General features: G+C 55.8%; 1 protein-coding gene across 1 annotated transcript; it reads left to right on the top strand.

Moving 5' to 3' along the window:
- Nucleotides 1-1,731: 1,731 nt before the first annotated feature.
- IQCA1L (IQ motif containing with AAA domain 1 like) lies at nt 1,732-19,911 on the top strand. The gene is made up of 19 exons (XM_040259932.1): nt 1,732-1,742; nt 2,502-2,829; nt 4,092-4,211; nt 4,493-4,678; nt 7,278-7,349; nt 8,702-8,907; nt 9,963-10,047; nt 10,471-10,593; nt 10,747-10,822; nt 11,173-11,279; nt 15,320-15,403; nt 15,497-15,555; nt 16,262-16,344; nt 16,507-16,614; nt 17,254-17,453; nt 17,903-17,989; nt 18,241-18,418; nt 19,133-19,371; nt 19,772-19,911. Exons 1-19 carry the CDS (start codon nt 1,732-1,734, stop codon nt 19,874-19,876), a joined length of 2,457 nt encoding a protein of 818 aa, XP_040115866.1. The 3' UTR covers nt 19,877-19,911.
- The last annotated feature ends 517 nt before the right edge of the window (nt 19,912-20,428 follow it).

Raw genomic sequence — 20,428 nt, 5'->3', positions numbered from 1 at the left:
CCTCTCTGGGCCTGAAATTGCACGTGCATCCCTCCTTCGGTATGGGGTTCTGTGAGGCCATTTCTAGAAGACTATTATTTTTGTCCTGTGCTGGGCACAGGGGCTACACAGATTACAAGATACAAAAATGAAAGGCCCAAACCAGCTTCAAAGTAACCTACTGGGATCTTGAAGATAATTTTATTTTCCCCTAAGACTTTCTTCCCCTTAATTTCAGAACAAATTGGTTGAGAATGTTTTTGAGACTCCTAACTTTTCTTCCCCCATTTTATTTTGGGGGGGAAAAAAAGGCAAAAATAGTACCATAACCACTTGTACATCCTGTGCCTAGATTCACTACATAACACATGACCACATTCTCCTTTTGTCTCTAATTCAGCCTCCACGGTGGTGCAGTGAAGGGCTGGCTGGGATTGAGTGAACATTCCAAAATCCTTTATGTTCCCTTTGTAACTTCAAGTTCATATATTGAAAAGGCTCACTGTAACAATGGCTGAACTGTTGTTTCCTCCGCTGTCAAGCCTACGGTGGAGATGCCACGTGGTGAGAACTAATTATCCAAGCTTTTGTCCCAGGGCAGGAAAAAGACTGGCTCAGAAGACCTGGCCCCGGAAGCTTGGCTCCTCCCCACTCCTGCTGTGTTTACACTCCTTGCTACTCTAGGCGAGATTCACAGGCCAGCAGCTTCTGTAACACCCTGGGAATGCAGGTTAGGAATGCAGAATCCTGGGCTCTAGCTCAGCGTGCTGAATGGGAATCTGCATTTCGGCAAGGTCCTTGGAAGCTCTGGGGACACGTGGATTCCTCTCCCGATCCTCTGCCTCTGTCTCTCTCCTCCCCCGTCCTTTGCCCCTTGCCTTATGTATTTATTCAGACGTTCCCCACTCGACACTGAGCCAAAAGCTCACCCCAGCAGACCCAAGCCAGGCTGATATGCTTTGAATTTTCCAAAGAATGTCCTCGTGAGCCTGAAGCAGTAATGGGGAAACCCACAGAGAGCTCAGAAGGAGCTCTGAGTCCCAAACACCACTGAGTCCCACCCACTACTCCTTGCAACATCATTCTTTACACAGGTACAGCTCACTCGAACCATGTGAACTGATGTCAGACCCCTCAGGGGAACTGACGTGTTTGTGCTCACTTCAAGGGGGAAGCATGAGGACATCCCTGGTGATCCAGTGGGTAGGACTCTGCTCTTTCACTGCCATGTCCCTGGGTTCGGTCCCCGGTTGGGGAACTAAGATTCCACAAGCCGCGTGAACCCAGGCTGCCAAGCCCAACTCCTGCCCCTTTGCCCCTGTGGAGCAGTCACACACGAGCGTAGGGAGGCTGGGCCTGCTCTCCAGCTGAGAGGACAGCTGGACGAATGCCTTTAGGACTAACAACCACCCAGAGCCTCACGGTCTACAGGGTGACGTCAAACAAAGCCCATTCTTTCATTTGATCCTCACAAGGGAAGTAGCTGCGGCTGACCCCACCGTCCCCTGGCCAAGGCTTGCTACAAGGGAGCCCACGCCCTCTGGCATGCCACCTCCAGGGTGTCCTCCGAGATAAGCTTCCCCAATCCTGTACCTGCACCCCTTCCCCTCACAGCCTTAGAACTTTGAGACAATGGGACAGAACTCTTAAAACTGGGCTATTCTGGCTTTGTGGAGCGGAGTCTGGGTGGAACCACAGACATTCTGTGGATTCCAGGACCAGCTCACAAAGGGCAGAGTAGAGTTGGGCACCATGTCCGAGGCGTGAGTGAAGGAGGGGAGAACAAAGGGCATGGCGCCTCCCTGGTCCTTGGGTCAGGCCGCTGGAGACGAGGCCGGTGGGAGAGGGGCTTCTGAGGGCTGGCCCCACCTGGACCCCAGACACTCACACAGCCACCCTGGCCGCTCCTGCCTGCGCTCAGGTTTCCCTCAGGCTATTGATTCCAGAACAGTCCCTCTGCACAGTACCCTTCTCTACAGCTCGCCCTCACCCCCGCTTCCAGCCCACCATTCTAGACCACTGCAGCATCGCTGGGTGTCCCTCCAGCCTGGAGGGACCAGCCACAGGCTCCGAGAGGCCCCTCCCTTGGCAGGTGCCCATTCGTCACCCTCCTTGTTCCTCCCTCAGTGGGCTCCAGCCCCAGGAGCCCCAGTCCCGCGGCTTCTGTAAGCCTCAGGGGGTCTCCCTGGGGCCACCATCTCAGTTTCCTGAAGGCCTCCCCCTTCCTGGAACTCCACCTCGGGGCCATGAATCTCCTTAGCATCACATCTTCTGGGACCTTGAGTTCAGGTCTTCAGGCACCTCAAGGGAGCTCCCCGCACTGCCCCCCCCGCCCCCCCCCGGCCCCACCCTTGTTCTTCTTAGGCTCAGGGCGCCCCCTGCCGGCCCCCCACCTGCTCCTCTGAGGCTCAGGGCGCCCCCTGCCACCCCCACCCGCTCCTCTGAGGCTCAGGGCGCCCCCTGCCGGCCCCCTACCCGCTCCTCTGAGGCTCAGGGCGCCCCCTGCCGCCCCCTCCTCCCAGAGCTTACCAGCGCCTCTGGGACTCCTCCCACCTGATCTTGGAAGAGCTGCTGGACCAGGAGCCGCTGCTGGGGGAAGCCGTTTCCGAGCGCGAGCGGCAGTCCTTCCAGTACCGGCTCTCCTCGCTCTATCTGTACTACTTGGGGCTACTGCGCCGCTTCGACACCCTCTACGACCAGATGGTGCAGCCGCAGAAGCGGCGGCTGCTGCGGCGGCTGCTGGACAGCGTGGCCTGCCGCGTGCTGGAGCTCAAAGACGATCTGGTTCGCACCGACCTGTGTGAGACTCACTGCCTGGACCAAGTGCTGCAGGACTTAAAGCTCACCCCGGTGCGCGGGCTGCTCAAGCACTGCACCCACCCCAGCTCGGGGGGCGGGGAGCTGGGGGGAGGGCTAGCCTTGATCTCCCCCTCCTTGTGGAAGCAAACCAAGCCCCAGCCCCAGCTTGGAGTAGGGGTGGCCTTGACTTTCCTCGGACACCCCAGGCCCTGGAACGTCATCTGCAAGGGAAGGCAGGCAGGGCAGATTGGACGATGGGGTTTGGAAAGTTCACACACCTTAGTTAGGAGGTGCGACTTCCCTGGTCCTCTAGCGGTTGAGAGTCTGCCTGCCAATGCAAGGGACACGGGTTCAATCCCTGCTTTGGGAAGATCCCACATGCCATGTGGCAGCTGAACCCATGAGCCACAACGACTGAGCCTAGAGCCTGAGCTCCCCAAGAGAAGCCACCGCAGTGAGAAGCCTGTGCACCCCAAACTAGAGAGTAACCCCCACTTGCAGCAACTAGAGAAAGCCTGTGTGCAGCAACAAAGACCTAGCACAGCCAAAAATATATAAATAAATCTTAAAAAAAAAAAAAGATGTAGTTAAGCGTGGCTGGGGAGTCAGGCTGGAAGTTCTGTTTGGCTAGGAGGATCCACAAACCCCACTGCAGGGGATTGCTGGAAAGGGTCCCCTGGAGGCTTGTTCTTCAAAGTGTGGTTCGCGGACAAGCAGCGTCAGCATCACCGAGGAGCTTGTTAGAGATGCAGAATCTCTGGCTGCACCCCAAACCCACTACTCTGCCTCTGCATTTTCACAAGACCCTCAGTGGATGTCTGTGCATCAGCAAGTCCCAGAGCACAGCATTTCTGCACTGGCCTCCAGCCTGTCCCAAGGTCAGGGCTCCCTGTTCCACGTCTAAGGAGGACTCAAAGTTTCCCCAACTAGCTGCCTGAAACCCAGCTGTGGACTTGAAAAAACAGACCTTCTCCAGGCCCTGCCATTCCAATGTGGTTGCCCTGGGAGGGCCTAGGAGCCTCCATTTTAAGAGCTTGGGTCCCAGTTGACTCAGATGTACAGCTAGGACTGGGACCACTGCCCATTACCTACCATGATCCTTCAGAATTCAACTCTGGCCACATGACAAGGTCAGAGGAAGAAGGGAATGACTCTTGGGGCGATCTGCCCAAAATCTGTACATTTCCCACCCCGCAGCTCTAGGATGGAGGAAGCCAGCCCCAGGGGTGTGTATGCAGCTGAAAGTGGTAATGGGTTGGCCAGAGGGTCTGGAGGTTTATTCCCAACTCTCTTTCTCCTGTGTTGCCCCAAAGGCAGACCTGGAGGTTCCGATTCCCAAGTATTTTGAGCTGGAGCGGTCCAGCATCCTGAAGGAGCGGGAACATGTGCTGATGGAGCTGCTGTCCAGACTGAAGCCAGAGATCTCAGAAGGAGTGAGTCAGGGAGACAGCCCCCACCCCGGAACAGAGCTCCCCGCTTCAAGACGTGGAGGCCCCGTCCTGCCCTTCACCACCTCAGAGAGCCCTCTGGGTAGTCCTGGCCCCTCACTGCTGCGCTATGCTCCTCGTAACCTTCCCACACCAAGGCAGAGACACACAACTTGGGCAACTCACTGCCCTGGGACATGCCCCCAGCATGTCTTTGGGGGACTGATCTCCCAACTGGAGATGGCAACCCTTCCTTGTTTCCTCCTCTTTGCTCCTGCTGTGGCCAGAGCTTTCCAATATTAAGCCGGACTGAGGCCATAATGCTACTGCAAAAGGCCGAGCGGGCCAGGCAAGGCAGGCTCCGGGCCACCTTCATGCGGGAGATTCGGAAAGAGGAGGAGCGAGACCGGAAGATTCGGGAGGAAGGTCGGTTCAAGTTCAGTCAGGATGAAGCAGCCATCACCATACAGAAGGTAAAACCCCCCACCTCCCACACCAGGCACCCTGGAGGAAAGTCACCTCCTTCAGGAAGCCTGCCTAGCTCAGCAATTGAAGACAGAAATACAGGCGCTTGGATTCTGCTGCCCCACAACTAGATGTTAAACTAGGGAACTTCATCAGTTATAAACATGTATCTTATTTATTATTTGTTCTCCATCTTCCCCAAAAGACTTGAAGAGGGTTGCCATAAAAGCCCCCCAGACAGAAGGATCATTAAAATCAAAGGAGAAAGGGAATTCTCTGGCAGTCCAGTGGTAAGGACTCCTCATTCTCACTGCCAAGGACCTGTGTTCGATCCCTGTTCAGGGAACTAAAATTCCACAAACCACATGGTGCGGCCAAAAATTTAAAAAATAACAATAATAAATAAAAAATTTAAATTAGGGGAGAAAGATCCATAATACAGCAGCAGAACAGAGTAGACAATCATCCCCAAAACTTGTAAGATGGCGAAAAATGAGTCACAAAAACTCTTCTGGCCTATTATATCCTTCTGCTTTTCTGTCTGTTCATTCTATGAATTTTTGAGAGTTTGATGTTGAAAGTGAGTGAAATGAAGTTGCTCAGTTGTGTCCGACTCTTTGCAACCCCATGGACTGTAGCCCGCCAGGCCTCTGTCCATGGAATGTTCCAGGCAAGGATACTGGAGTGGGTTGCCATTTCCTTCTTCAGGGGATGTTCTCTGACCCAGGGATCAAACCTGGGTCTCCTGCACTGCAGGCAGACACTTTACCGTCTGAGCCACCAGGGAAGCTCCAGCTAAAAATCTTAGTCTATCTACTGAAAAAAAAAAAGTTGTAATATGTAGTGGAACCATATGTAACTCTTCTGTATTTCCCAGGTCTCCTGTAAAAGTTATCATTCTGTCATAACTGAAAAAATTAAAAAAGGCAAAGAAATGAGTCACTGAATTGTAGCCTGAGCCTCCAGGTAGCTGAGGCAAAAGGAAGCATGATGAAGGATATGGAGTCTGAGAACTGATGACTCCAGGTGTCTTCAGGGTCTGTGCCCCCCGAGGTCACCCTTTCATCACACCTCCTCCCACCTCACTACAGAACACCCAGCTCCATCTCTAGATCCACCCCCCCGACCCGTGCCGCCCTGCTGTCCTAGCGGGCATGCCTCTCCTGTCTCCTGGCAGCCCTGCGGATCTCCCCCAAGGTGCGCTAAGCTGACTCACAGGGGGGCAGTGGTTACCAGCTTGATAAGATGGGAGGCGCCCTAGAGAATGCCAGGGCAGGAAGGCCCAGGACTGCTGACCTGGAGCTGCTGGAGCTTTCTCTCTTAAGTCAAGCTCCTCTCCCATCTTCTATCAAGTCTCAGAGCCTCCAAAACTTCTGTTTCCCAGCCCAATACAGGAGACTTAGGACTTCTTCCCCAAAATCCAGAGCAAACCAGCCAACTAATAGCAGCCTTGAGAACAGATGTCCTCTCCAACCGAGATAGATTTTCAGACTGCAAATCAGGGGACTTGGGCTGGGGTGCTGTGCATCCTGTACCCAGGTCTGGCTGCCCCACGGGTGAACAGGGGGTCCTCACCCCCGGAGCTCGCTAAAACAAGCCTTTGGAGAAGGAGGGTCAGCCCCAAAGCTGGAGCATCCTCCCCCAACCCGAAAGTCAAAGCTCGTCCTTTCGTCCCTGTCTCCAGACCTCGAGGGTATGGCAACACTGCATCCCAGGTCCCGGGTTCCCTACTCGTCAGAGGAGAGATTGTGTGAGGCCCTCAGTTATCAGGGGTCTTTCCTGTGCTCGTCACGGGAGCAGGAGGACAAAGCCTGGCCAGGAGCCTGGACAGAGCCTGCCCACTGAGGCTCTGTCCCAGTCAAACTGCTGGGTGAGGCACTGGCCCTGCCTCCCTCTGTTCTCCCCAGGGCACCGGGTTGTCCGCAGGCCCAAGAGTAGCCAGGAGAGGAGCCCTGGGTGAGAAGTCAGGAAACCGGGCCTTGGTCTCGGCTCTGTGCTGAACGGCCCTGGGACTTGGGAGAGGCCATGTCCCATCTCTGGCCTCAGTTTCCTTGTAACATGTAGGGATTAATTAGGGGAGCTGCATGGTCTCAACAGCACCCAGGTCTATGGGCCTGGGTGGAAGCAAGCATTTACTCCAGATGCTATAAGTATGCTGAGAAGTGAGAGTGGGGAGGGCTTCTCAGAGGAGGTGGAATCTGAGCTCTGATTTGTGCCTCAAAAGATACAGCAAGCTAGGGACTTCCCTAGTGGTCTGCTGGCTAAGATTCTGCACTCCCAATGCAAGAGGCCCAGGTTCGATCCTCGGTTGGGGAACTAGATCCCACATGTTGCAACTAAGAGTTCACCTGCCGCAAGTAAGAAAATAAATATTTTTAAAGGCAGATTAGAAGGTGGATATGAGACAGAAGGAATTCCTGGGGGGGCTCTGAAAGTGCCGGGCATCTGGGTGCAGACCGACCCCACCCTGTCTGGGCTATCTCTGCTCAAGGGTCAGTGGCCAGTGAGCTGTATCCTGGAGGTGCCCTCCCCAGAGCTCTGCCTGCTACCCTGCATCCCAGCAGAAAGGCAGTGTGGGGAGTGTCCGGGCCCATGTGTCCCCCCCAGGTGTGGAAGGGTTACCTGCAGAGGAAACGCACTCAGCAGGACCGGCGAACCGAGATGGAGTTCATCGGCATGGTGAGCGTCCTGCCCCCAGCCCTGTGCACACCCCCCTCCACTGAGGACTGGGGCAGGGGGGTCTGGGGACCCTGGTGGAAGGTCACCACAAAGCCACTGCCAAGCCACGTCCCTTCCTGCTCCCCGCTACCAGAGCCCTTTGGACGGAAGTCATACATGGGGTGGGGTGAGGGACGGTGGCTTAGAGCATCCTGTCCCCTGGCCCACGATGGAGCTGGCAGGAGAGGCTGCAGGGGGTGGGCCCTGCAGTGGCACGAGGCCAGTTCCCAGGGCCAGTGGGTTTCCTGCAGCCTCTGGGAGAAGCATGTGGGGGGGCCCAGTTGGGATGAGGACACAACCCCTTCACCCCAGAGCCTTTTACAGGGGGCACAGGCTCCCCACTCGCTCTGGGATCCCCGACTCCTTCCTCTCCTCTGCCCCGCAGGCAGAATGGCTAAGTGTGAGCTAGGTGACTGGGGCATGAATCTGCACGCAGAGGGTGGGGGCGGGGAGCCTGGGCGGCCAGGGGTGAGGGTGCAGGCAGGGAAGACAGACCTGAGTCCTCTGCTCTGCGGTGGTTGGCCCCCAGCTGGGCTCTGCTGACTTAGGAGAGGAAGCCATCACAGGGGTGAGGTTCTGCAATCCCTGGGAGGGTGCTGGGCCCTGGGCAGAGCCACAAAAGCCTGGCCTATAAGGGGAGATTGGAGGAGGGGCTGGGAGGGGGTGCTGGGGTTGGAGGCAGAAGGATCGGAGACCAGGGCTGGGATGGCCGCTCCAAGGAGGCTGGGGGCTTCAGAAGGAGGGAGGGACCAGGTGGCCCACGTGGGAGCAGAGGTTGGAGCTGGCTGATGACCGGGGCAGCCGGACCCCAGGAGGCCAGAGCTGGGTCAGGTCTTGGCGGGACGGGGGGCGGGGGGCGCAGGGGGCCATGGCACGACTGGTGGGTGAGGAATGAGCCCGGCCGCCTGGGCCCGTCAACAGTGTGAGCTCAGCGTTTTCAGTAATTGTCTCTGCGCAGAGTGATATTTAAAATACATTTGGGAGCCAATGAGGCGGGAAAGTGGCTGCAGAGCGGCTGCCAACACGGGTGCTGGGCGTGGGGGTGGGACTGGGGCCAGAGGCTGGGGTGGGGGGCGCGGGTGCTGGGGGAGCGGGCAGGGGTGGGGGAGCCAGCCCGGATGCATCTAGCAAACTCATTATCAGAGTAATTTACACAGACGAGTTTCAGGCTGCAAACACAATTTCTCCTGATGCAGGCAAGCCCTGTTGTTCCGCGTGGGTGTGTGCGCACGCGGGGCTCTGTGCGGGGATGGGGGTGCTGGGGCACCCCATTCCCACCCCTGAGCCCCTCGCCTCCCCGTCCACGTCCCCAGCTCCCCTCAGCCAGCCCGGCGGAGCCCGTGGGCGCCCGGTCCCAGGCCAGCCTTGGGGCAGATGTGCGCAGGCTCCGGCAGACGGAGAAGGAGGAGGAGTTCCAGCTGGCCGTGGTGAAGGCCCACGACCACCTCAGGGAGGTGGAGGGGCCCGACATGAAGGAGAAGATGAAGGAGCAGATCCGACAGTGGTTCATCGAGTGCCAGTCAGTGTCCCCGGCCTCCGCGGACCACCCTCCCCTGCTGTGAACCTCCCTCTTGCCCTCCTCAGCCCACCCTGGCTTACCCCCCAACCCCTGACATGCTGCTGACACACTGGGTGTAACTCGGGGCCCGGCCTGCGGGAACTGCTCCACGCGTGACTTCCTGCTTCCCCAGATGGCAGAGAAAATGCCAGAATAAGATGGGAAAGTGTCCAGGGACACCCCCTCACTGGTCTCCCTACTCTGTTCTGTAAAGATCCACTCCTTCCCCCCTCACTGTCTTCCTTGCCCTTTGTCTTTCTCCATAGTCCTCTCCATCCATCCAGTCAACCACCCATCCGTCCACCCCTCCGTCCATCCATCCATTTATCCTTCTGTTCCTCCACCCATTTGTCCATCCACCCACCCATCCACCCATCTGTCCATCCGTCCACGCATCCATCCAGCCATCTGTCCATCCACCCACCCATCTGTCCACCCACCCATCCATCCATCCACCCACCCATCCCCCCATCTGTCCATCCGTCCACACATCCATCCATCCACCCGTTCACCCCTCTGTCCATCCACCCATCTGTCCATCCACCCATCTGTCCATCCACCCACCCATCTGTCCACCCATCCATCCATCCATCCACCCCTCCGTCCATCTACCCATCTGTCTATCCACCCACCCATCTGTCCACCCATCCATCATCCATTTATCCTTCTGTTCCTCCACCCATCTCTCCATCCATCCATGTATCCACCCATCTGTCCATCCATCCATCCACTCATCCGTCCATCCACCCATCTGTCCATCCATCCACCCACCCATCTGTCCACCCACCCATCCATCCATCCACTCATCCGTCCATCCACCCATCTGTCCGTCCATCCACCCACCCATCCATCACCCACCCATCTGTCCACCCATCCATCATCCATTTATCCTTCTGTTCCTCCGCCCATCTGTCCGTCCATCCATGCATCCATCCACCCATCCACCTTTCCGTCCACCCATCTGTCCACCCATCCTTCCATCCATCCATCTCTCCGACCATCTTATGTCCATTTAGTGCCCTCACAGGCCGATTCCCTGATTATCCAGACGAGTCTTTAGGTGGATCCTCTCTGATCTTTGCAGACAAGACTCCAGAACAGGTACCCCGGAGGTGGGAATAGAGGCGTTTCTGTGTTAGGTAGAATCTGAGTTAGAAAGAGTAACCTGAGTGTCAGCTGAGGGTGGCAGGGGCTGGGGGAGAGGACGCAGATGTGGTGGAGGAAGGGGTCCCCAGAAGGAGCTGGAGAAGGCCCCCTGGGTCAGAGAGAGGCGACGTGTGTGATGAGAGCACTGTGACTCCATCTCCCCACCTCCTTGGAGACCCCTGGGGAGAGCAGCAGCTCTGAGCAAGCACTCACCTGCTCAGTTGAGCCCCTTTCTTCCTGGACCCTCGATGCCTGGGTCTCACCAGTGACGCGAGGCCTTGGGAATCCTGGGTCCACCTCTAGCTCAGGCCCTGGGATTCTCTGGCTCATATAAACCCCCTCGGTCTTCTCTGAAGCATCTTCCTGTGTCTGTCACAGGTGAGGATGGAACTGGAGGTGCAAGTCCAGGAGAACAAAAAAAAGGAGCAAGAGAAAAGTAAGGAGAAAGAAAAGGAGGAAAAAGAGAAAAAGAAGAAGAAGGGAGAAAAGACCAAGAAGGGAGTAAGGCACCACCTGGAGCCACGGACCAAGGGGGCAGGGGCACAGAGTCTCAGAGAATTCCTGGTGGGAGGTGGGTCTGGGAGCATCAGGCCCAGATGCGCAGAGGTGATGGGCGGAGGTGAGGGCTTCGAGCGGAGGATGTCTCTGTTCCAGGAAGCAGACACCATGCTTAGAGCACTGCCTTCCAAATCCATCCCTGCAATTAATGCCGGCCACAAGGAGTACACGAGTGAGAGCAGAGGGGCAGTCAGGCCTGTGGGGTCTTGGGGTGACCTTGGTCCCTGGGAGAGTGGGCCCATGCCATGTGTAGGGGGCATGGGGACATGGGGGTGACGGCTGAGGGGAGAAAGCCAAAGAGGAGAGGGGCGTGAGGTGTGCTCCCTGGGCTGTGTGTCTGAATCCTGTGGCCATAGGCCTTAGGATCAGGCCTGGATCTGCAGTCTGGCTGGAAGTGCCAGGCAGCTCAGTGAGAGGAGAGCTGGGCCAGCGTGCGTGAGTGCACTTGTGAGCTTCTGTGTGCATGTGAGTGTGAGTGTGTGTGTACATCTGGATCCTGGACACACGCCCCTGCACCAGCAGATCTGTGGAAGAACCGGTTTGACAGCCTCTTTCCCAGCCAGAGTTTTGACTCTGAGACCCTCAAGATGGAAGAGAGGAAAGAGGTGGAACAGGAGATCCGGATACAGGTGAGCGTCCCTGCGGGCCTCCAAGGATCAGACTCCATCCTTGCTGCCCACCAGCCCCCAGCTCGCCAGCCTCTGCAGCACCCTGCCTCTAGGCACCACCTGCCCGGTGTAGTCCTGTTCCCATCTGGGTGCATCTTGGTCCCTGGGGTCCTCTGATGCAGCCCTGAGGGAGGGGGACACGAGGGGCTCTATGCCAGGGTCATACCCACCGTCCTCTGCCCACCCTGTGCTGCCCACCTTGGGAGCATTGGATCACACAATCTTTCCAACAACACGTGAGGCAGGCACCTTAATTTTCTTGACATCACATGTGAGGAACCTGAGGCTGAGAGGTCACGAAATTGCTCAAGGTCACGCAGACTATTTAATTTATTTGGCAGCACTGGATCTTAGTTGCGGCCCTTGAGACATTTCGTTGCAGCACGCAGACTCTCTAGTTGTGGGTGGGGGGTCAGTAGTTGTGGGGCACAGCTTAGTTGCTCCGTGGCATGTGGGATCTTCGTTCTCTGATCAGGGATTGAACCTGCATCCCCTGAATTGCAAGACAGATTCTTAGCCATGGGGCCAGCAGGAAAGTCCCCCATGCAGACTTTAAACAGTGGATCTGGGGTTTGAGCTAAAGGCAAGGGAGAAAATGAGATACCCATTTGAATGCAGAGTTCCAGAGAATAGCAAGGAAAGATAAAAAACCTTCCTCGGTGAACAATGCAAAGAAATACAGGAAAACAATAGAATGGGAAAGACTAGAGATCTCTTCAAAAAAATTAGAGATACCAAGGGAACATTTCATGCAGAGATGGGCACAATAAAGAATAGAAATTGTATGGACCTAACAGAAGCAGAAGAGATTAAGAAGAGGTGGCAGGAATACACAGAAAAACCATACAAAAAAGATTTTCATGACCCAGATAACCACGATGGTGTGATCACTCACCTAGAGCCAGACATCCTGGAATGTGAAGTCAAGTGGGCCTTAGGAAGCATTACTATGAACAAAGCTAGTGGAGGTGATGGAATTCCAGTTGAGCTACTTCAAATCCTAAAAGATGATATTGTGAAAGTGCTGCACTCATATGCCAGCAAATTTGGAAAACTCAGCAGTGGCCACAGGGCTGGCAAAGGTCAGTTTTCATTCAATCCCAAAGAAAGGCAATGCCAAAGAATGCTCAAACTACCACACAATTGCACTCATCTCACACACTAGCAAAGTAATTCGCAAAATTCTCCAAGCCAAGCTTCAACAGTATGTGAACTATGAACTTCTAGATGTTAAAGCTGGATTTGGAAAAGGCAGAGGAATCAGAGATCAAATTGCCAATATCCATTTGATCATCGAAAAAGCAAGAGTTCCAGAAAAACATCTATTTCTGCTTTATTGACTACACCAAAGCCTTTGACTGTGTGGATCACAACAAAGTGTGGAAAATTCTTCAAGAGATGAGAATACCAGACCACCTTACCTGACTCCTAAGAAATCTGTATGCAGGTCAAGAAGCAACAGTTAGAACTGGACATGGAAGAACAGACAGGTTCCAAATAGGGAAAGGAGTACGTCAAGGCTGTATATTGTCATGCTGGTTATTTAACTTACATGCAGTGTACATCATGAAAAATGTCAGAGTGGATGAAGCACAAGCTGGAATCAAGATTGCTGGGAGAAATATCAGTAACCTCAGATATGCAAATGACACCACCCTTATGGCAGAAATTGGAAAAGAACTAAGAGCTTCTTGATGAAAGTAAAAGAGGAGAGTGAAAAAGTTGGCTTAAAACTCAATGTTCAGAAAACTGAGATAATGGCATCTGGTCCCATCACTTCATGTAAATAGATGGGAAACAATGGAAACAGTGAGAGACTTTATTTTCTTGGGCTCCAAAATCACTGCAGATGGTGACCTAAGCCATGAAATTAAAAGACACTCTTTGGAAGGAAAGTTATGATGACCAACCTAGACAGCATATTAAAAAGCAGAGGCATTACTTTGCCAACAAAAGTCCATCTAGTCAAAGCTATAGTTTTTCCAGTAGTCATGTATGGATGTGATAGTTGGACTAAAAGAAAGCTGAGTGCCAAAGAATTGATGCTTTTGAACTGTGGTGTTGGAGAAGACTCTTGAGAGTCCCTTGGACTGGAAGGAGATCCAACCAGTCCATCCTAAAGGAGATCAGTCCTGGATGTTCATTGGAAGGACTGATGCTAAAGCTGAAGCTCCAATACTTTGGCCACCTGATATGAAGGACTGACTCATTGGAAAAGACCCTGATGCTAGGGAAGATTGAAAGCGGGAGGAGAAGGGGATGACAGAGGATGAGATGATTGGATGGCGTCACTGACTCGAAGGACATGAGTTTGAGTAAGCTCTGGGAGCTGGTGATGGACAGGGAGGTGCCAGGGTCCAGCCCCAGTGGATCCAGGGTAATTCAAAGCAGGGACGGCGTGGCGAGAGAGATATATAGATTTAGAGAGAGAGAAGGAAAGAGTTTGCAGTTAAGAGAATAGAGGTGAGAAAGAGGCTGTATCCCTTGGCTTACATAGAAAGCCAATAAAGCCTCAGACAGGAGACTTACACTGTCTACATAAGGCCACAGGCGCCTGCTTGAATAGCAGAGGGTGCCCCACCTCGGGCTCCCTCTCGCGTGGGTCTTAGAAGCCCAGGCAAATAAGTAGACACGATGAGCCTCTATGCTCCAGACGGGAATCAGCCAGAAAATAGAGTAAGAGAAAAGAAGACACGGGGGAAGCCAGATTTCCGAGAAACTGGTTTGTCCTTTATTTTCCAGGAAAGCTTTTATACTTTTTTTTTTTGTACATAGAGATCAACGGATAATACAAAATCATGCAGGGTTAGCAGCCCTGACCTTTATCGAGACCAGGCTTTCTCTCTGCATACCTAGCTGTATACACAGGTCTTAGGTGATTTACATCATCTTCTGGCCAGGAGGCCTATTAGCATTTTATGGCCCTTTTTTGATAAGGGTCTGTCAACCAGAAAACTTATTTGCCCTAAAAGTTTTGTTCTTACTAAAGTCTGGTGCCACTCTCAGAAAGCACTAATTAAGGCTACATTCTTACATAGCAAGGATACAACAATTTATAACAAGGAAAGAGGAGTACAGTGATTTATAACAAAGAGAAAATTCATTAACTCAAAAGTCTAGTATTGCTAACATCAAAGCTACTATATTCCTATTTCTGCATCCCAATTACATTGATTAATATCCTCCAGGTGCCTAAAAGATAAAGGATATGGAGGCCTGGTGGCAGTCATTAACTCAAAATGAAAACCTTTCAACAATATAATTCTTAGCTCTTTGAAAAAGGCTCTGTATCTTTAAGATGTTTTAAGCTTCGTGCCTCTCACGGTTGGGGGGCTGTAAACAATCACATGCATAGTTATAAAAGTCTGGGTAAACCTGTCAGGAAAGTTAGAGAGCCATCAGAGGGTCTGAGCTGAGACACTCCTTTTATATGCAGGAGACTGTTAACTGGAGCTCTAAGTTAACTTTTTCCAGAGAAAGGTGGTGGGGGATGGCCCCCTGTTAATGTCAGAAGAATAGGTGGAAACATAATGCAGTAAGGTAGGCAGACTCTGGTTTTGGGGGTAGATGCTCGAGAATATCCAGGGCGACCCCTGAGGCTTGATCCCACCTTTGTGTATGTCAAGCCTCCTTCCTCATGACCTTTGCCATGGGCGGGATTCCTCACGCTGGCTCCCGGCAGGAAGGCTTGGCATGCTGCAGTCCATAGGGCCACAAAGAATTGGACATGACTGAACTGAACTGAACTGAACTGGGGCTTGAACTGAAAGCTGACTGGCTCCATCCTCAGAGCTTCTGCCCATGTGAATGCCAGGCTCAAGCAGGAGCAAGATATGGTCAGGGTTGGGACATTCTGAAAGAACCCTCCACCCCCACCAGCTGCCATCACTGGGCTGGGCTGGATATTCCCTGAGGGCCCCCTGACCCCGACTTCATCCTCAGCCTCCTACCTGTCCTCCCCAAGCCCTGGTCACCCCATCACACCCCTTGCCGGCCCCCAGGTGGATGATCTGATGCGTCAGGAGCTGAAGAACCTGAGGTTGGCCGTGGACAGGGAGGAGACGAGACCTGTGAAGCCTCTGAAGGCAAGACGAGGGGCCGGGGCTGGAACAAGGCAGGGCGCTCGGGCAGGGGAGGCAAGGAACAGAAGACCACTGCCTGTGTTTGCTTTCTACCAGAAGAAGGCAGGCAAGAAACCCGGGAAGAAGAAGAAGGAAAAAGACCTGACCCCAGACAGGTAGCAGAGCCCACACTTTCCTGGGGGTGGTGGAGTGAGCCCTCGTCAAGGACAGATCAGACTTCAGGGCCTGGTTCTGTGGCTGTGTGACCTGGGGGAAGTCACTTAACCTCTCTGAGCCCCCGTCCTCAGTAACCCGAGTCCCTGCCCCGCCAAACTCACGGGAGAGCCGTGAGGATGAACCCAAGCACAAGAAAGTGCTTTGAAAGTGGAGATTCAGGATGAGCTGTGAGTGGGGCATTGTTCCAAATGCTCCCTGCTTCCTGTGTCTCCTTCCTTCCCCACTCCCCCACCACCCCTGGGCATCCCACTCTGGGGCGTCGGGGCCTTGCCAGTGGCCCCTTTCTACTCCTCTGGTGATGTGAGCACACTGGGGCCGGCTGCGTTCCTGGCCAGCCCCGCCCCCAGCCTCCCGAGAGCGTGTACATCTTCCACGTGGTTTCTAGGAAGGGGCTGTGTGTCACCCATGTTGGGTCTCAGAGGGCGCTGGTCCTTCTCACATGCCACTCAAACCCTAGGGCACCCAGCTGGGGCACGCTGCCGTCTGGGCCAGCAGGCCAGTGTCGTGCCTTCCGATGCTGTCTGACCACAGGAAGGCGGACAGGGCACCCCTGGCGAGTCCCCCTTGCTTCTGCCTGCAGTGCCCCCTCCAATCTGTGTCCCTTTCCCTTTGTCCTGGGCGCCCCCCTGCACCATCCTCTGCCAGGCCTATGGACTCCCTGTTTGAAGAGCTCGTCGTCTTAGGCCTTCTAAAGAAGAGCGAGACAGTGCCCTTGAAAGACTACGTTGGTGAGACCTCCCTGCAGCGCCTGCTCCAGGGCTGGACCGAGGAGCGGTTCCCCTGGCTGTGGCCACCCCCGAAGCCGACTGCCAGCCCTGCGCGACCCCTCTCCCCGAGTGCCCTGCCCCAGCAGGTGCCGCTCACCAGCTGCGCCCCCCTCCCCACCCCAGGTGACTGCCTCTACCTCGGATCAGCCCTGAACTTGGCAAACAAGCTGCCTATGCCCTCCCTGGCTGACATCAGGCAGAACATGGCCTTGTACGGGATTCTGCGGCTCGGTGAGAGGCCTGGTGGGGAGGCAGGCCCTGGGGTGGTGGGGCTTCGGGGTGGGCGGCCGAGGAGGGTGGATCCGTCCAGGGCTTTGGATGCGTGTCAGGCTCCCCCTGTGCCTTCCTTGGGACCCCCTGGAGGTCACACCCTGAAGCCAGGCAGGCCCTCAACCTGCTGAGGACTCCACATTGCCAGCCCCTCCCTCAGTCCTGAGCAATCTGCCCTAGTCTGTCCTGTTCCCAGAAGATCAGCCCCCCACTCCCTGAAACACACCAAAGGCCGAATCTTTCTGAAGGGCTTTGTCACACGCCCTTTAATTCCATCCCTTCAAAATCCAGGAATGGAAACAGGTGGGATGGAAAGAAGAAAGGGCACTGGGAGGAGGGAGGCTCTCTTCTGAACCCTGCTCTCTACCCTCCAGTGGCCCCCTTCCCATGTAGCCCTTCGGAATTAGGCTTGCTAAACCATTAGGCTCCATCCAGGCTGCCTCTCCCGGGGGCATTGCCTAGGCCCTGGGGCAGAAGAGTGTAGCCATGACCTGACCCTCGTCTTGCCCAGCCTGGGGCCCATGGCCTCCCCTGACTCAACATCTCCACCCCCGGCCCCCTGCCGGCCCCTAGCCACCCCCACTCCATCTTCTCTCTCAGGCTCCCCAGATATACACTCCATGGCTCCCCTCATCCGCTCCATCCTCCTGGTGGGCCCCTCCGGCATGGGCAAGAAGATGCTGGTGAAGGCCGTATGCACGGAGACTGGTGCCAACCTTTTCGACCTGTCGCCGGAGAACCTGCAGGGCAAATACCCTGGCAAGACTGGCGGGCAGATGCTGGTACACGTTGTCTTTAAGGTCTGGGAGTCTCCCGACGGCATCTCGAGTTCTCAGACTGTGACAACAGGGCCGGGTGGGCTCGGTGGAGTGGGGGGGAGGGTCACCCAGCTGCGGAGTCGTTTCAGGAGCTGGTGAGGTCTCCCTACCAGTCAGTCCCTGCTGGGAGCTTGTGGATTCCCAAAGCCCCAGTGATGAGGGAGGTGGGAAGGAAGTGGGAGGCAGGGTAGTTTCTTCTTTTGCCAGAGATGAAGCTGAACACAGCCCCCCGCACCACCACCATCACCCCAGGGAGGTCAGGGACTCTGGTGTGATGGGTGTTGGAAAGGCACAGAGGTGGGGCAGGCAGAATGTGTGAACGAATCTGGCCACTGACTGAGGACGGCCCTGACCCTGGGTTCGACCAGATGGGGAGGGAACCCTTCCCCAAGGACATCTAACCTTAGGCTTCTGTTCTCTGATGCGTCCAGGTGGCTCGGTACCTACAGCCCTCTGTGATCTGGATTGGGAATGCGGAGAAGACTTTCTACAAGCGGGTCCCCAAAGAAGAGGAGGAGGTGGGCAGAGCCCGTGGGCAGGGCTGGCAGGCATGGGTGTGTTCACGTCACTCCAGACCTCACCCACCACGCGGCCTCTGATGAGTCCTCCTCCTGCCTTACTTCCTTACCCTTAAAGTGGGACCGACAGCCCCTCCCGTCTGCCCCCACCCCCACCGCGGTCCCTGTGAGGCTGAGCTTTGTGAATTAGAAGCCAGTACGATATCCCTGGTCCCCACCCTACCCCTCCCTCCCCACCGTCCCCGGAACAGATGGACCCAAAGCGAATAAAGAAGGACCTCACCAATGCCCTGCGGCTGCTGAGTCCTGGGGACCGCGTGATGCTGATCGGGACCACCAACCGGCCGCAGGTGGCCGAGATGAAGGGCCTTTGCCGAACCTATGAGCGCATCCTCCTCCTGCCTCGGCCCGATTATGCCTCTCGCTATGGTGAGGCCCCTTGCGACCCCGTGGACTGCAGCCCACCAGGCTCCTCTGCCCGTGGGATTCTCCAGGCCAGGATGCTGGAGTGGGTAGCCCTGCCCTCCTGCAGGGGATCTTCCCGACCCAGGTCTTCCCTGGTGGCTCAGATGGTAAAAGAATCTGCCTGCAATGCAGGAGATGCAGGTTCTATCCCTGGGTGGGGAAGATTCCCCTGGAGAAGGGAATGGCAGCCCACTCCAGTATTCTTGCCTGGAGAATCCCACGGACAGAGGAGCCTGGCAGGCTACAGTCTCCATGGGGTCGCACAGAGTTGGATATGACAGAGTGACTAACACTTTTTCACTTTTTTCATGGTGAGGCCAGGGAATGTGGGGTCAGGTCAGAGAAGGGGTCGAAGGACCACCCTTGCCAAAGCTCCCTGCTTCCCCCATCTGCCCCTGCTCTGAGTCCTGACCTCCACTCCAGGTGCTCTGGAAGGATGGCTAGACAAGCCACCCTGGGGCCTGGGGCCTGGTGTGCCTCTGTAGACATGGGCAGGCTGCTCAAGTCCTCGGAGTCTCACTTGCCATGTTAAGTGGGGAGGAAGATCCTTACCTCCCCAGGAGGAGGGGCGCTGCTGGACACCGAGCGGCCTTCCAGAAGCACAGAGCTCCTCAGTAGACATGGAGGCACCCACTGCCTCTCCCTGCCCCGTGTCCCCCCACCCCCAACTGCGCGCAGTGCTCTGGAGGCATATGATTGAGGCCCAGGGAGTCCAGGGGACCCAGCACCTGGACATCAGCGCCCTGGCCAAGGTGTCCGACGGCTACACAGCTGGCTGCATCCTCCAAGCCATCCAGGCGGTGCTGACCGAGCGGCGGCTCCTGCAGCTGTCCAAGCGGCCCCTCCTGACCTCAGAGTTCCTGGGGCCCCTGGCGAAGCTGGACCCGGTGTACAGGGAGGAGGAGGAGTCTCTGAAGGTGAGGCTTTGGCGGAGGGGGGCAGGACCAACAGCAGTGGGGGAGTCAGCCCTCTGAAGCCCCCCCCCAGGCCCATAGTGTACTTTGGACCCCTCCATCTGCTCCCCACGGAGCTCAGAAGAGGACTCGTGGGCAGGGCCAGCTGGGCACCCGCAGCCACTGACCCCAGGGATGGCCAGGGGAGGACCAGGGGCTGCAGGGCAGGGGAGGAGACCTCTAACCCCTGACCGTGGCCCAGAGTATCCGGTGATGAAACCAGGGCTCTGGCAGGAATCCTAGGACCCTAGAGGAGAGCAGAGGACTTGTGCGTGGAAGACGCAGATCCATCGGAAGGGAAGGGCGAGGTCAGCCAGCAGAGCGGAGGGTCTGACCTGTCACCTTCACCCTTCCTGCAACCCAGGACTGGTATTTCAAGACCCCGCTGGGCAAGAAGAGGATGAAGCTTCTCAAGGACCAGGATGCTGCTGAGGAGGCCAAGCTGGCAAAGGAGAAGAAGAAGAAGTGATGCTGAGGCTGGGGTGCCTGAGATTAGGAGCAGGACGGGTGGGGACCCATGGGCCAGGAGGGGACCGGGCCGGGGCAGAGGTATAAAGGGCCAGATGGCTCGGGGACCTGCTCTCTTTGTCCATGTCCGTGCTTCCCGCCCCTTGCTCTGTGCCCCTGCCCGGCTCAGCGTTGCTGCACTTTGCAGCCACCCTCTCTCCACCCCAGGCCCCACCGCTCACAAGCCAGCTCTGCTCTGGCTCCCAGACTCCTCTGACCCCGACCTGGTGTCTTCGCCTGCTGTCATTTCCCCGCCCTGGCTTCCCAGCCCTCCTCCTCCCCGAGGTGTCCGTGTATGCATGCTCAGTCGTGTCCGACCCTTTCCGACCACGTGGACTGGAGCCTGCCAGGCTCCTCTATCCACGGGATTCTCCAGGCAAGGATATACTGGAGTGGGTTGCCATTCCCTGCTCCAGGGGCATCTTCCTGACCCAGGGATTGAACCTGCGTCTCTAATGTCTCCTGCATTGGCAGGCAAGCTCTTTAGTACTAGTGCCATCGGTGAGGTCAGAGG

Source organism: Oryx dammah, unplaced genomic scaffold (assembly GCF_014754425.2).
Source record: "Oryx dammah isolate SB20612 unplaced genomic scaffold, SCBI_Odam_1.1 HiC_scaffold_18, whole genome shotgun sequence".
In the NCBI taxonomy this organism is placed as follows: domain Eukaryota; kingdom Metazoa; phylum Chordata; class Mammalia; order Artiodactyla; family Bovidae; genus Oryx; species Oryx dammah.
This window is presented reverse-complemented; position numbering and strand designations above follow the sequence as displayed.